Raw genomic sequence first — 16,497 nt, 5'->3', positions numbered from 1 at the left:
ACATATTTTCACCATGAATATCTCATAGCATACTTTACATTTGCCGCGCTATTTAAGTATACCCATGGGAATGTACTTCAGTGACTTTAATAGCTATATTAATAGTCAGCGGCGGACTAAGATGCACTCCCTCGCTATACAGACCTGAAAATGAATAAAAGCACCATGTGTGAGTAATGAAACTGAGAGGTTCATCTCCTGCACTGAAAATATTACTAGTATAGAAGTGGAAGTAATTTGATTTAGTGGGTACACACTGCATAATATATAAATCTAAAGCCCAACAGTGACCTTTAAAAACATGCAAGGAATAGTTCTACCGCAGTTTGAGATCATCTCGCAAACTGCTGGACCGATCGGTGTCAAATGTCTGAGGTCATACGCCATAGAGATGTCATAGATGTGACTGACATCACAGGCTGGCCACATGGAGTCTGACATCCACATTGGAGCCATGGAGTTCCCATGTGGTTGTGGATCCAAGATCCACAACCACAGATTTCTATGTCATGGCTCTGCAAGAGGCTAGCAGTCTATGACAGGGTCTGTGTTTTGTACTATTTTATTGATTTAAGGTGTCTGGTCTGAAGGTTGTGTCTTATAATTTATAAAACAATAAAATATATTGTTATAAAAACAAGTGTACGCACGCGCACGCACGCACGCACGCGCACACGCACACGCACACACACACACACACACACACACACACACACACACACACACACACACACACACACACACACACACACAGGGGGGGTAGAATTTGAATATTCTGTCAATACTCTGGATGGAGATGACCCACATACACACCACAAGTACACACCATAATGCAAACAGCATTGGCACAACAACTACATGCTTGAGTGTCAATTTAACTCAGGATGTACAAAATGGTTTGCAAAAATGTGGTTATATATTATAGAGTTACAATGAACACTCCATAGACGTGTACATATGTACTGTATATAAACAATTGGATAATAAGTATTTTACTTGGTAATACAACTACGACAGTGAATGTTGCTTTCAAGAATTCAATCAGTACAAACCGTAAAACTATTCAAGCTGTTAGGCCAATGGAAGATTGAAAATACATTTTGAGAAGAAGAGCGTTAACGCGGTCTGGTGCGTGACGGCAGGTTTGCTCTGGAGAGGATGCAGAGACAGACCAGGCTACAGGCTGCCGGCCTGGGTTTGTTGTCATTCTGCACACAGCGCTGAAAGTAGGCTGGTGTCTGCTGGAGATGGCAGGAAACCAGGAGGGGGAGAGGGGGGGGGAGGGAGAGAGAGCGAGAGAGAGAGAGAGAGAGAGAGAGAGAGAGAGAGAGGGAGGGAGAGAGAGAGAGAGAGAGAGAGAGAGGGAGAGGGAGGGAGAGAGAGAGAGGGAGGGAGAGAGAGAGAGAGAGAGAGAGAGGGAGGGAGAGAGAGAGAAGGGGGGGGGGGGGGAGAGAGAGAGAGAGAGAGAGAGAGAGAGAGAGAGAGAGAGAGAGAGAGAGAGAGAGAGAGAGAGAGAGAGAGAGAGAGAGAGAGAGAGAGAGAGAGAGAGAGGGAGAGGGAGAGAGAGAGAGAGAGAGAGGAAGAGAGACGAGTGACAGAGGCAAGATAGGAAAACAGGTGAGCTGAAGCGATGCAATAGAGATGAGTGTAGTAAAGAGACAGAGAGAGAAGTGAAAGGAAATTATAGAGCCAAAGTGAGAGCCAAAAGGGAGATGATTTCTAGCTATGCGTTAATGGACCAAACACCCAGGAGCATCCCTGCAAGGAGAAAGATAGGATAGGAGGTACAGTTGCGGTAGGAGATAGGATAGGAACTAGGAGGAGCTGGCAGCTCCGTCTGGTCGTCTCAGAGTCTTACAGCGGAATGCCAATGAGCCATGCAGGAACGCATGCTGGCACCTGTTGCACGGACAACTGTGGGAGGAGAGTCTGGATCTGATAGGCTGTTGTCTGTTGAAGAGCTCTATCTCTCTTGCTCTTATACTCTGACACATTCCATTAAACCGATGGCTACCGACCATCACAGAGGCGGTGAGGGAACAGCGCGACAGTGTGCATTAAACAAGAAGTTACTCTAAGTCTCAACAGCACTGCTCTAATAGCAATGACATTGAGAAGTTTTATTCCAAAATGAACTGTCCACCCATACAACATGATTGATAGCACAAAAGCATAAGCTAATGTGTGATACTTTAAAAGATCCGTCCTTGGTTGAAAGATATATTAACTTTTATGATGCCCATCATCAATATTTTAGCGATATTAATTAATTAAGTTGGGGCAATGATTAATTGTAATATAGCATTTTGGAAATGAACCTTTCAACCTTCCCATACTATATTCTAAATGAGGAAGAAAATGAGAAGAGAGATCCTCACCAATCATTAATAGGAGAAGCTTTGGAACCTTAGAGCTGACCCCTGGGACTCTGTACAGGCCTTGTTCATTGATTCCTGGCAGGACACACATTGACAAGATGACACATTAACACATTCAATAAGCAACATACAATAAAAAAAAAAGACAAAGACGATTTTGGAATTCAACATCAAATTAACTAAGGATTCATGGATATGTGCTCGTTATAAAAAACAAACCAACCAAAGAAGTTTAAAGCTCAGGGGACTCTTCATGTGAATAATTAAAATCCTTACACTGCCTTGGCTTTAGCAACTAAACAGACAAACTGTCATGTTAAAACTGGAACCAAGGCAGATCAAACATAATCATCTGACATCATGACTGATTGCAGCTCTAGACTAATTTAATTACATGCAACCAAAGCCAGTAGTACAGCATGTAGATATCTTCCAGCAATGTTCACCGTTGTTTAGAGCAAGTCTGACCTCTTGTGGAGAGGCACACACACTACAACCCTGACCTTTTTTAAATTCAGGGGAAGGTGACAAGACCAAATATTGTGTCTCACATCAGCTCATTGACAAGATAAAACATGGTAGGTCAAAAAAGAAAGGTAGGTCGCTCCACTAGGTTTAACTGTGGCAACTGAGGGTCAGGTCAACTTGCTCAAGGGGCAGCCCTCCATCCATCCAGTAGGATGGGATGGATACAAGCTTTCCATTCCCTTTCTGGTAGCAGTTTATAATAAAGGCACACAATTAATGGTTAATTATCCATTGTGAAATGTTTATAATAAACCCTTGATTTTAATTTAAGTAACGGCTAATTGATGTGAATTACTATAACACCTTCCAGTCGGATTGAATTTTCAATTCTATGGTTCCACCTATCTATTACACTTGAGGTTGGCAATGCCCTGCTCAAGGGCACTTAAGCCATATGTACTTCATTGTACAACCAACAGTGAGAATAGACTACCGGTATCTACAAGCTCAACACGTGTCACATCACACACGCTTGTGAGCTTGTAGATCAGCTACCGGTATTTTTTGCAATTAAAAAATCAAAATCAAAATAAAGACACTAGTTTGAAAATGGTTAAGACAGCAGCCATTGGGAGATTTAAGAGCATTTCTCATTGACTTTTCCCTCCCCTTCATGTTTCGCTCTCCGCCCACACAATAAGTATAACAACTTTGACAGCCAGTCAAGCTTACCTCTCTTGTCTATGGCGTTGAGGCAGTTCTTCACAAAAGACAATCCCACATCATCTAGCTGGGCATCAACTACACAGCAAGGTCAAATCAACAATCAACAAACCAACCAACAAACCAACCGCATTGTGCAGCAGGGAAATCTGAGTGTTCATTTAACTCTGAAACTAAAAAAATTTTTTTACACTTTTACACTGGCAGGGTACATCTAAACGGCTCCATATTTAAACTTTCAGAGTTGTATGTGCTATGTACACTCGGGATTTTATCATTCATACATATTGATAAACAGCACTTTTTGTTTTGATCACAGAAACATCACAAGCAGATGATAGAAGATACTTACTTCCCCTTTCTTTAGATTGAGTCTTTCCAAGGAAATTGCCAAATCCCTGTCAGGAGTAAAAAAAAAAGGAATATTATATAAATGTTTAATATTTATATAACATTCAGATCTCTTCATCTTTTGTGATATAAAGCAGTAAAAAAAGCTAGATTTTCAAAACCATAAAGAACTGTAATTTGCAGTGAGATGGTCATCTAATAGCATAGCGCTTCATTTAGGATGATGTGAGCCAAGTATGAGTGCTGGATGATGACATGCTACAGCGGCTGGACTGACTCACCGGCTCCTTCCCGCCCATGGCCTGCATCCAGAACTTGTGGTCGTCTTCTGACAGGGCCTGTACTGTGAGCACCGTCCCCGGACTAGGTAGAGAAAAAAAATACTAATACATTAAAGATAATTCTTTTATTTATTAACACCACTGACTCAATGTTAGACTGGACTTGGGGCATCCTGAGGGCTCTCGGCTCAGTAAAGGTGACCATTGACCATATAACCACCCAAGGTTCCGAGTATCTGATTGTATCTTATGTTGCATGTCATCCCTAGTCTCTACTTTCACTTTCTTGAGAGTCCTGACTCCTGAGATGTTGTGTCCCAGACAAAGAACTACTTGCATATGGTAATATTCTCTTATATCTTCTAATAAAGTATTCAACTCCTGGTGAGATGTATGAGGGGCCCGGACAGGAGGCAACCCACAGAGCCTAGTCCCTCCACATACCAGAATTGTACCTCTCAGTCCCGGCATAGTAGTTCCGGAGTGGTCCCAACGGATTGTGCAGCCCTGTCTTTCCCTAGTGGTCTGATCGAGGGTAGCTACTGGGACGTAAGTCGGGACTTGATCACCCCGGCTGGGTCACCCGAGTGAGGGGTATGATGTTCGAGAGACCCGAAACCCTGATGACCTTGGGATACATCACTGAGGATACATCCCAGTTGCATCCAGGCGATGTTATTTTCGTTAAGTATTCAATCTAGTACATTTGGTTGTGATTTCACCTACATGTAAGAGTGTGGGTCCTGACCTGCGAGTCATCCTTGGCTTTATAGTTTAAAACCTCAATTTACACCTTCTCACCTGTTGTCTCACAACAGGTGAGCAGGTATAATAATAATATAATACATACTGTACTGTCTCTCTACAGTATGTGCAGCAACTGTCAGAGACGTCACATACTGTAGGTATGGCTTTCTTCGGCTTTCGTTTTCACATTAAAAACATCTGTCTAAATATGTGCTGCATACTATATACAAGTTATATCAAGCTGCATTTAGCAGTCATCATATCCCCACATAACTCCATTAAGGTATGCACAGTTCTGCATCGGCACATGCCTTATGGAAGGAAGATGATGAGAACAGCCCCCCGGGGACACCAACAGGTGTAACCGGAAGCTCCTAAGCACACAAGCTTAGGGACTTTTATGTTGTAATGTACGGGACTATGCATATCAACTTATTCATTGCAGCTGGGATGGGCGACTGACTCCATTTCAATGCTAAGCCCAGCGTTGTTGCTGCTCTATGAACAGCTCAGAATAGCAGGGGAGACTTAAGTTGAGTGACATAATGAGATATCTATTACAGTAGGGCACAAGCAGAGCATGACAAATCCTCCCAGCTATGTGTGAATGTGTGTGTGGAGGCAATCTTCCATGACCAATCCTCCTGTCCCTGCCCCTCTGCCATTCGAACCAGCAAACAGTCTGTCTGGAGCTAAAGTGATAATATAGTAATACAGTTAATGCAGAGAATAACACTTTGATTTAGTTCTACTGTTGGAGACAAGGAATTGTGTCAATATTTCAACTGTGCTTCGAGTGTACTGTATTTAAAGGTTCAATTTGAGGAAGGTGGGGAATTGAGCTTACTTGCCAGCCTACTCTGGGCCATGCAAGTTGGGAACGATGCAAGTCGGGAATAGATGCCCCAGTCATTGTGCAATACTCATGTTATATGATATACTCGTAGCCGTTGTCAACTCCCCACGCATCTCATTTTGTCTCTCGTGCCACCGTTTTCGTTAACTTCCTTTACTACGACCACAGCTCTCATACTTTCTGTTCCATTGCACACACAGCCACTTACATTGGCAACGCGGTACAAACGATGCAACGCTCCGCCAAGCTGACGCATACACTCCCCCCAAACCCAGAGAGATTAGGTGCGTCGTCAGAGGTCGGGATAGCTATTTGCGAGACAGACAGACAGACAGACAGACAGACAGACAGACAGACAGACAGACAGACAGACAGACAGACAGACAGACAGACAGACAGACAGACAGACAGACAGACAGACAGACAGACAGACAGACAGACAGACAGACAGACAGACAGACAGACAGACAGACAGACAGACAGACAGACAGACAGACAGACAGACAGACAGACAGACAGACAGACAGACAGACAGACAGACAGACAGACAGACAGACAGACAGACAGACAGACAGACAGACAGACAGACAGACAGACAGACAGACAGACAGACAGACAGACAGACAGACAGACAGACAGACAGACAGACAGACAGACAGACAGACAGACAGACAGACAGACAGACAGACAGACAGACAGACAGACAGACAGACAGACAGACAGACAGACAGACAGACAGACAGACAGACAGACAGACAGACAGACAGACAGACAGACAGACAGACAGACAGACAGACAGACAGACAGACAGACAGACAGACAGACAGACAGACAGACAGACAGACAGACAGACAGACAGACAGACAGACAGACAGACAGACAGACAGACAGACAGACAGACAGACAGACAGACAGACAGACAGACAGACAGACAGACAGACAGACAGACAGACAGACAGACAGACAGACAGACAGACAGACAGACAGACAGACAGACAGACAGACAGACAGACAGACAGACAGACAGACAGACAGACAGACAGACAGACAGACAGACAGACAGACAGACAGACAGACAGACAGACAGAGGATTGGTGTATATCAATGACGTACCGGTCAGTTATATCAAGGTCTAAGCAGAACCTCCTGTCCAACACGTCTGTTGTTTTTCGGACACAGGATTTCAGAGTGACAGACTCTGTCTCACCCTGAGGACAAAAGAGAAAGCAAGACAAAGCAGAATGGACTGTGTGGAATATTGGTGTCATGTGAGGTAAAACACATCAGGTCATCAAGGAAACAGACATTGTGTGCCATCATCATTTCATATGATTTCATATATAACCTGATCATGTGCCCTCGAGCAAGGAGGGGTAACCCCCTCATGTTCATGATTGTGACACAGAGCATTGCTGACAAAAGTGTATCCATGCTAAGTCAACATTCCCTAAATAAATCACGATGAATGGGAATGTGCATCATGGTTACTCACCATTTTCCCACCAGATCTGTGATCAAATGTGACCATGTGCAGAATCTTCTGTTCCTTGACAAATGTGCAGTAACGCTTGACCCAACTGGAACCAAAGGGAGGTGGTCCTGCAACATCCAGGGAAAGCTTATATGTATCGGTTTGTGTGTGTGTGTGTGTATGTATGTATGTATGTATGTATGTATGTATGTATGTATGTATGTATGTATGTATGTATGTATGTATGTATGTATGTATGTATGTGTGTGTGTGTGTGTGTGTATACATACATACAGTACAGTACAGTATGTATTGTTGACACATAGAGACAATCAATCATCCACATAAGTCAGAGCCTTACTTTTCTCCTGGACATAAAGGTAACCTTCACTGCTGATAGGACTGGTCTGTCTGAACTCCGGGGGGACCTCCCTGAATTTTTTCATCAGCTCGTATACCTCTGCTCGTGTGCCCTCGAACCGACTTCTCGTCTGGGAGGGAAGGAGACAGGGGACAAGGTCACACACCAGGACCTCACTTCCTGGGTCATTCAAGGGCAGCCAACATAATGCAAGGTCACTGGCGAACAAACCCCTTACTGTTTCCTTTGGAAATTCCCTTAGGAAACTCCTCAACGCCCCCTGGAGCAGACCAAAACCACCAATAGAACAGAAATCTCTGCTGTCTCTACTGGCGGACTTGGCTAGATCCCGTTGAGACAATTCCAGTCTGGGGGAATCCCAGTTGAAAACGGATGTTATTTTTCCTCACATGTCAGTACAACTAATGAACTAGAAAGGCACAATTCTGGGATGTATGATGATCATGACCTACATGACGTCACAGGGACCCTAAAAGGTTTAAACGGAATACATGAATAAATAAATAAATCAAGTAGGGAAATTAGATTTACTATAGTCTGGTTGCCCTTAGGGAAACCGCAGTAATGACGCAGGTCAAGTTCTCTACAGTGCACCCTGTCTTGTTATTTCATTTCAGCTTGTGCAGAGTGGCAAGATGGCATGCTGTCATAATATATGTATATGTATGCCTTTTTCAGCAACAATGGAACCCCTGGAACCCCTGGAAGGACACCTAGGGGTCCCCGGACCTCACTTTGGGAACCACTGGTTTAACTGAGGTTGAAAGTGGTCATTTAGTATAATTGGTAACACCTAAGTATAACATTATACACAACTATTTATGTCAATATGGCTGCTGTGAAAAAGGTCTATTTCAAGTACTCACCTACCAGTCAGTCACAACTTTATGACTCCATGGATTTTAAGATGTCTAGGTTTAGGGCAGGATTTCCCCCATCATTCTTTAGCCATGCCATGTGTAACCCCCACTGCCAATCCAGCTGCCACACCAGTTAGCAGCACAGGAGTTGTGTCTGGGTCTCTCATTTATTTTAAAACACTTTCTTCTGTGGTACTGATGTAACACTAATGCCATTCATATCTCATAGTAAATTGGTCTTTGCACTCAGCAATTTTAGGTGAATAAAAAAAAGCAAAGAATGCTTGCTATTTTCTGGAACAACCTCACTTGGGTGAAAGAAATTTAAAATCTAAATTGATTTAGGGCACACCACCTTGATGATGGGAAGATTGTACAGTACTGTTTGCAGGTTTGATGCCAAGAATTGTCCACATGTGAATCTTATAGATTAATGCCACGGAAACTAAAGGCAAATCTATTCTTAACCACATAACCTTTTCTGTGGGAAACATTCGTTGAAATTAGCTGATTGGGTTTTTGCATCAAAGTTTTTGTTGTAGAGGGAAAAAGTACCAAGTACAGAGCCGACCCCGGTCAACTAAGTATTATTTACTAAGTCTAAGGGTTTAAGTGTTACTGTTGTATTACATTTTGAATGTTGATCTGTAGTGCTCTCTTGTAGTGGTCAAAGTCCTTGGCCAGCTCAAAACCTTGATGGTAGAAGGTGAAGACTGTCTGAAAGAAGGCCAACATCTGATGAAGCAGAGAACAGAAGAGAAGATTCAGTTTCACAGTTCAAATGGGAAATCTCTGTCCGTCTATCTGTGTGTGCACCTGTAGTTCACATATCTCTGTCCGTCTATCTGTGTGTGCACCTGTAGTTCACATATCTCTGTCCGTCTATCTGTGTGTGCACCTGTAGTTCACATATCTCTGTCCGTCTATCTGTGTGTGCACCTGTAGTTCACATATCTCTGTCCGTCTATCTGTGTGTGCACCTGTAGTTCACATATCTCTGTCCGTCTATCTGTGTGTGCACCTGTAGTTCATATATCTCTGTCCGTCTATCTGTGTGTGCACCTGTAGTTCACATATCTCTGTCCGTCTATCTGTGTGTGCACCTGTAGTTCACATATCTCTGTCCGTCTATCTGTGTGTGCACCTGTAGTTCACATATCTCCAGAACCGTCCATCCGATCAAGTTAAAACAGAGGGAGTGCCATGCCCTGTGATGAGTGGTGGTCCAGAACCGCCAATCCAACCAATATGCCCATATACAGGCATAATGGAGATCCGATTGTCTATAATCGCAGATCCGACCAATATGCATATACATTGATCGGCATGCTCATCTATGAGACCGATCAACTTCAAAATGTATATGCCTATTGCAGAGGACCCGAGGGAGTACCTCTTGTCCTACATGTATTGCCCCCAGCCTTATATAAGGATTTATATTGATGTTTCATGGTTGTTTGTACAGTACAGTATGTACGTGAGACAGTTGACATGATGCCACACTACACTGATCAAATCCAATGAATGGCGGTTGTATTGTGCACTCACCGGTTCCACGCATTCAAATTTCTTCCTCTCCTGGATCTCCTGCAGTTTGCACACATATTCTAACGACTCCTCCTGGAAGTGCTGTCTTGTGGTCTCCACCTGGCCGTCTGCCTGATGAGGGAGAGGAGACGTGATGCACTGAAGTTAGAATACACCAGATCAATGAATTAGGCTTCGTTCAGACTGTGGGAAAGTTGATTTGTTTCACAAATCTGATATTTAACACAATTTGTGCCCAAGACGTCCACAGACGTCCTAGGAAGTAGGAACTATCCCATGCAGTGCCCAGGACGTCTGTACACGTCTTGGAAATAATAATAATAACCCATTCTGGGCGGGAACCCCTTTTGGTGTTTTACCCCCTCAGGCCGGGAACCCATTTTTTGGTTCTGTACAGTATGTACAGTATTAAGATTTGAGCTGCTATATAAATATTTGAAGTTTTTCAGAAAACTTAGGTCATAGAGGCGTTTTTAGAATCTGCCTCAGGCCTAAATGGGATATAAATAATTTCAAAACTTTTTTTTAAAAATCGGATGGGCACCCCACGTCGCTATTTTGAAAGAATGAAAGGGCACATAATGTGTTTTAAGATTAAGACTAATTATGCATACTTGCAAGTGATCAGGTCGGATTTATGTATTCAGACATTGTTGACCTGTCTCCATTGACTTCTGTGGTGTAACATCAGGCATGAAGGAGTAATGCTTAACTTAGCTTGTAGTAGACTAGCTATTATTGGTGAGCAACAAAGTTATACGTATAAAGTGGCATCAGTGTCCACGTGCGTGTCTACTACAACCTAGGAATGTACCGTGGTCCGTGGGTCAAATCTATTTTTGCAAACATCTTCAGTTTCCTGTTTTTTTGTTTAATTATTTCGTTTGATTTTTGAACATAGACTAAAAGTCATAGATCAGTCAGTGTTAACTCATTAACACCCGAGGCAAAAGTCAAAGATTTCTCAAATAAAAGATTTCTAAAAAAAAATAGCAGATCAAGCTAGCAGTTCAGTACAATGTGGTGCACTGTGAGCTTCTGCTATTTTTAAATGTTGAACGCAAACATTAAAATGACACAGATACTGGTTTTAATAGAATGTGTGAAAGGCTATTCAGGTTTAATAATAATACACTAGAAATAGAATATGCACATCTCTAGAAAATTCTACAGATGCTGAACAAAAAGATACATATAATACACTCCCATCTCAATATAATACACTCCCATCTCGATGGAAAATATTTTAAATGAATACCACTGTCAGACTGATGGCTTTAAGCAAAGTAGAGTCAGTCCGATCTGCTGTGTGATCTGCTGTGTGATCTGCTGTGTGATCTGCTGTGTGATTTTAACGACAGCAAGACTGAAGTTATGGTGTTTGGGCCCAGCAACAATGTGTTCCCTGATTCCCTCCCGGTGATTTAGGCCCCCTTGAACCTTGCTTAAAGCCAACTGCCACCAATCTAGGCGTTAAAATCGACTCTGATCTAAAGATGGACAAACAGGTTAATGAAACAGTCAGAAAGAGCTTCTTCCAGCTTAGGAGGCTGGCAAAGATTAAATCTTGTCTTTCCCGCTCTGTGTTCGAAACTGTTATCCATGCCTTTATGACATCCCTCCTCGACTACTGTAATGCCTTGTACATTGGAGTCAACCAGGTCTCCATCTCTCGCTTACAGTTAGTCCAGAATTCCGCCGCACGGTTGCTTACAGTTACACGTAAGCGAGACCATATTAGTCCTGTACTAGCCTCCCTCCACTGGCTTCCTGTGCGATACAGGATTGATTTAAAAGTCTTGCTTTTTGTTTTTAAATGTTTAAATGGTTTGGCACCCATTTATCTCTCTGAATTGCTGAAACATTATGTTCCCACAAGGACCCTTAGGTCCTCTGCCTAAAACCAGGCTGAAGCTCAGAGGGAACCAGGCTGAAGCTCAGAGGGAACCAGGCTTTTGCAGTGGCAGCTCCCAAGCTCTGGAATGAGCTGCCTCTTTGTATCTTTATTCTTTGGCATTTCCAAGCATAGTATGAGCTGTTTTTGATGTTGAAAGTGACACTGTGTATGTTGTTTGTTTTTAAATTAAGTTGTGATTTTTATAACTTTATTGTAAAGCACTTTGGTACAACTTTGTTATTTTATTGTTGTTATTTAATTGTGCTATATAAATAAAGATGGTATGGTATGGTATTACAATAACCTGTACAGCCTGCTAGAGGAAGGCTGTACAGGTTATGTGTACATATGTGTACACTGCGAACTTTGTTCATATTCAATTTAAACATTGGCCTACACCAGTGACAGCTTAGTACGCAATTCATTTAGTTCTTAGAGTGCCGGTGAGCAGTGAGCACTAGCAAAACATTAACAAAACAGGGGTTTTCATTAGCTGCCTGGCAACAAAAATGTCATGACTCCAAAAGCATTTGTTTGATCCAGCTAGGCAAAGACGAGGCGCCCAGGGCAAACACACTGAGAATTACGTTTTACACTATGCCAGTTTCCTTTGTGCCTGGCATTCTATAACAATAGGTCCTCAAATACCTGAGTAATGTTGGCAACAGGTGCATTATCTCCAAGCGAAGGATTTGATCTAATCTAATCAATTCTAAGTAATGCCAGTGAGCAGTGTGCACATTGCTTAGCGGTGTATCAAATTCAGAGTCTGACTGATGAGGTTCTTTGTCTGGTAGGTGGACTGGCAAATACCATGCTCCAGTGATTTATCAATTCAAACAAATAGGCTACTGTTCGGTATGTTGCTTTGTCACGAGGCTGGTGCAGTTCTGAGAGACTCAATGGAGTTGGTGACTCGTGGCTCTGAACAAATGACTGGGTATATATTAATTAATAATCTCTGATAGAGATCTGTTTTGGAAACGCAGACCCCCATGTCACAAGACCCGGCGAGAAAATAACGGCCCGCAAAGAAAAATGTCAACAGTACGAAGCGTTTCCTTTGCCTGGTGTATACAATCTACTATATGTCTCAGCCTTACATGGCTATGTTCTTATAGAGGTAAGAAACTGTACAGCATACAGACGCATTGTTGTGGTTGAGAGGACTGTTTCCTGTAAATCACATGTACGATACAGTCATTGTACAACTCCCATGTCACTGCATGTCCACTTGCATTATGGCTGCTGCCTCTGAGAGCAAGTGTTCGGAAAATAAATACTTCGTCCCATTTTAACCACAGTAAGAAGCAAAGAATAGTCCAGCGAGTAGTATTTTAGAAAGATTTTAGTTTTGGGTTACAATTTGTACAACAGACACTGCAGTTCCAGTACTTCAGTACTTCACGTTTTTCTTCAAATTAAATCATGCCACCATCCATACATAGCTCAGTAAAAAAAAGTAAAATAAAAAATAAATAAAAAGTAACTGAGGATAAAGTAGCATTGTGTTGTTCCACAACCACAGCCTCTGGCTTTGACCTTGGTGGTGTAGGAGCAGTGAACAGAAGCCTTTCCTTTCCAAACCAGCCAGGAAAACTCTGGTTGTAGCAAGGCAGGCCAGTGGAAACTCACACAACCCAGCAGGCACTAAAGCTCGTCCCCCAGTGGTCACAAAGATGAGAGCCAAAAAGCTGGTGAGTCTCTAGCTAAACAAATATCCCCCATTTCCATCCATTTTGGGTCAAAGTGAGTTGCTGCGTTACAAGGCCAGTGATCCATTTTCCACAATAAGTGTCAGACAGGGGTTGACTTTTAAGAGAGAGAAGTACCTCCTGTAGCTGTGGTTCCTTCTTCTTTGCCGACATATTCAAAAGCTTTTCCAAGGAGCTGTAGTACTTCTCTGTCTCCTTCTCATACTTCTTTCTCTCCGCCTTAAGACCCCACAGAAGAAAAGCAGATAAACATGAAACCAAAAACTCGATTAGTCTTCATTATTGTCATTTAAAATAAAATATATCTACAACTAACACGTGATTAGGGGTTTAAAGTTAAGCACATTCTACTGTAGGTTCATGTTAAAAGTTAAGTCCATGGTAAAAAATGTAGGTCCTGGACTTTGACATATTTACTTTTCAATTTTAATTTGAAGGAGTTGAAATGTATTCTCAAGTAGATGTGTATCATAATTTTGAATAAAATTATTCATTGATATGCTAACAAATACATTATTAGGTCTCTCATAACATAAGCATTACGTTTTAAGAAAAAGATAATGTTGAATAAGGCACATCAACTGTGTTTATGAAGAGCTGCAGTAGACAGTGTTCTGGTTATTGTCAGATGAGAAAATGAACAGCGACACAGTACCTTTGCTGCACGTAGTTGGTCTTTCCTGAACTTATCCATGGGTTTCATTAAGGTTTCTTCAATGTTTCTCATCTAGATGAACAGAGAGTCTTTAAACGTACTTATTTAATTTCCTTGTAATTTGACCCTACAGTATGCATACAATATTTCATAGATATTTCAAAATCAAAGACACCATTGTATAGCTGTGCTGATACGCAGTATAACAGCACCCCCTCTCATGTCATGAAGCTTAAATTGCTTCAATATGTGATCTGCTATGACCCAATTTCAGCATGCTTGTGAATTTGTGCACCCTTAAAACTTTATGGTGTGCAAGGTGAGCACTAAACACCGTTTAAAAACTGTTTCAAATGTACATTATGGCATTAAACTGACTCAAATCATTTCACCAACATATTTAGTTTTCATTACAGCAAGGCAAAGCAAGGTAAGTAGCAAGCACATTTCAACAAAACGTTAAAATCATGACGACAAAGTGCAACAACAAAAACATTATAAGTCATTTAAGGCTTTTAAATTCACTGTGTAAACACAAGCCAATATTTGTGTTTACCCAAACACGGAAAGCTGGGCATAGGAGGGGCTAGCGCCCATCAAAAAAAGATTATTGTCTGTAGCCCAAAAATAATAAAGACCATATAAAATCCACTTTGAGTGCCTGGACCTGGATTTTTTTTATGCCTTTTTGACATCATGTCTCCTCTCACTTGAACATTATTCCCTTGAGCACCGGTGGTCTGACGGATAAGTAGCGCTGGAGTAATTGTTATTTTGTCTAGGCTAGACTACCGAAGATAATTGCATGAACAAGTTTTTCAAAATCTTCCTGAGTTATAAACTCTTTAATCTGTGATACTAATCCATACCTGCAAATAAACAGATAAATTGGCATCCTCATAGCCATGACAATGGTCAATGCCTACGTGCAATTTTAGATCAATTGGTCAACCGACTGAGGGCTGACAGAGTTTTGTTGATTTAATAGTAGGATATTCTTGAAGTGACAGTAGGCTGACTTTGTAATTGTCTTAATGTGGCTGTTCCTTCAGGTCTGATGCCATGTCTACACCAAGATAGTATTCCATCTTCAATTATTGGATTGATCGAAAAGATAAATCAATAGAATCATCACTAAGGAAGTGGAACTAAACAATTTTTGCAGCCCTACATATTTTGTTTGTTTGTAGATGAACAAAATAGGCCCCAGAATGTCAGCGCGGATGTATAAACGGTGATTAAAAGTTGTGTATGATTCCTCTCCCTCCCTCCACTACAATATGGTTTGCGGGAAGGCTACAACACATGTCATGGCCTGCCTGCCCACCCCACCTCCAGTTGCTGTAAACTATGATGTCATGATCCCAATGTACTGAGCAGAGGAGCTGTGTTGTTGATCTGCATTTGAAACATCATACTGTAGCCTAGCTTATGCCTGGCCTGAACCACCGGATCAAAAACAATGGGCCAGCCACCCTCTTAACCACAGACCTGTGGGGGAAGACATTACTATCTATAGTGAAAAGCTAATGCTGCATAAATCATGCATTCCTTTCCGAGGGCTGTCTTTGGCATTTATGTTCTTTGGAATGGGTTTGAAAACTGCCACTGTTAAGCTGATGTGCTGCTAGCTCACTAAAAAGAAATGCAGGAAATGGAATAGGTTCACATACAGTATCTGTATCATCCATGTCCAGGTTATTACATAACCTATGCAGAAGTCATAAAGAGTTCATAGGACACGATCCAGGCACAGCATTCTTGGCTACACAATGCACTAATGTAAAGAACTGCTGCATGAAGTGAAGTGCACCGACGGAGGGAGTTTTCCGTCCGGAAATGACATCATACTGTCAGCTATCGGAGAGAAGGATGCTAGGCTAGCCATTGCTCAGCGCAAGGTGACCCAGCATAAGCTCAAACTCCAAGACTTCCTTCCTTAACTCCTTTAACACTGAATGTGAACTATGACCGTTACCGTCTTGGCTGAAACAGTGACAGGGTTTTATGGCGGGCATGATGTAATGGGCTATATTATTGCTGACCTTGGGCCCTATCACATTCGGAGTCCCTGAGATCTGTCCTGGTGTTAAAGGCTTGGGTGCCCGGCGCCGTGCTGTGTTCCCACCCTGACACTCCCAGGTTAAGTTAAGGTTATGCTCATT

General features: G+C 42.2%; 1 protein-coding gene across 2 annotated transcripts in view; it reads right to left on the bottom strand.

Moving 5' to 3' along the window:
* Nucleotides 1-16,497, bottom strand: part of arhgap10 (Rho GTPase activating protein 10) — a 79,349-nt gene that overhangs the window by 41,479 nt on the left and 21,373 nt on the right. For both annotated transcript variants that reach the window (XM_079500164.1, XM_079500165.1), the window contains exons 4-14: nucleotides 14,333-14,404; nucleotides 13,795-13,896; nucleotides 10,066-10,176; nucleotides 9,148-9,252; nucleotides 7,637-7,766; nucleotides 7,297-7,403; nucleotides 6,918-7,012; nucleotides 4,202-4,283; nucleotides 3,922-3,967; nucleotides 3,579-3,647; nucleotides 2,379-2,453 (exon numbers count right to left, since the gene is read on the bottom strand). In XM_079500164.1, coding sequence (XP_079356290.1) covers nucleotides 2,379-2,453; nucleotides 3,579-3,647; nucleotides 3,922-3,967; nucleotides 4,202-4,283; nucleotides 6,918-7,012; nucleotides 7,297-7,403; nucleotides 7,637-7,766; nucleotides 9,148-9,252; nucleotides 10,066-10,176; nucleotides 13,795-13,896; nucleotides 14,333-14,404 — 994 coding nt within the window. The remainder of the gene's footprint in view (nucleotides 1-2,378; nucleotides 2,454-3,578; nucleotides 3,648-3,921; nucleotides 3,968-4,201; nucleotides 4,284-6,917; nucleotides 7,013-7,296; nucleotides 7,404-7,636; nucleotides 7,767-9,147; nucleotides 9,253-10,065; nucleotides 10,177-13,794; nucleotides 13,897-14,332; nucleotides 14,405-16,497) is intronic.

Source organism: Electrona antarctica (genome assembly GCF_951216825.1).
Source record: "Electrona antarctica genome assembly, chromosome: 4".
Classification (NCBI taxonomy): domain Eukaryota; kingdom Metazoa; phylum Chordata; class Actinopteri; order Myctophiformes; family Myctophidae; genus Electrona; species Electrona antarctica.
This window is presented reverse-complemented; position numbering and strand designations above follow the sequence as displayed.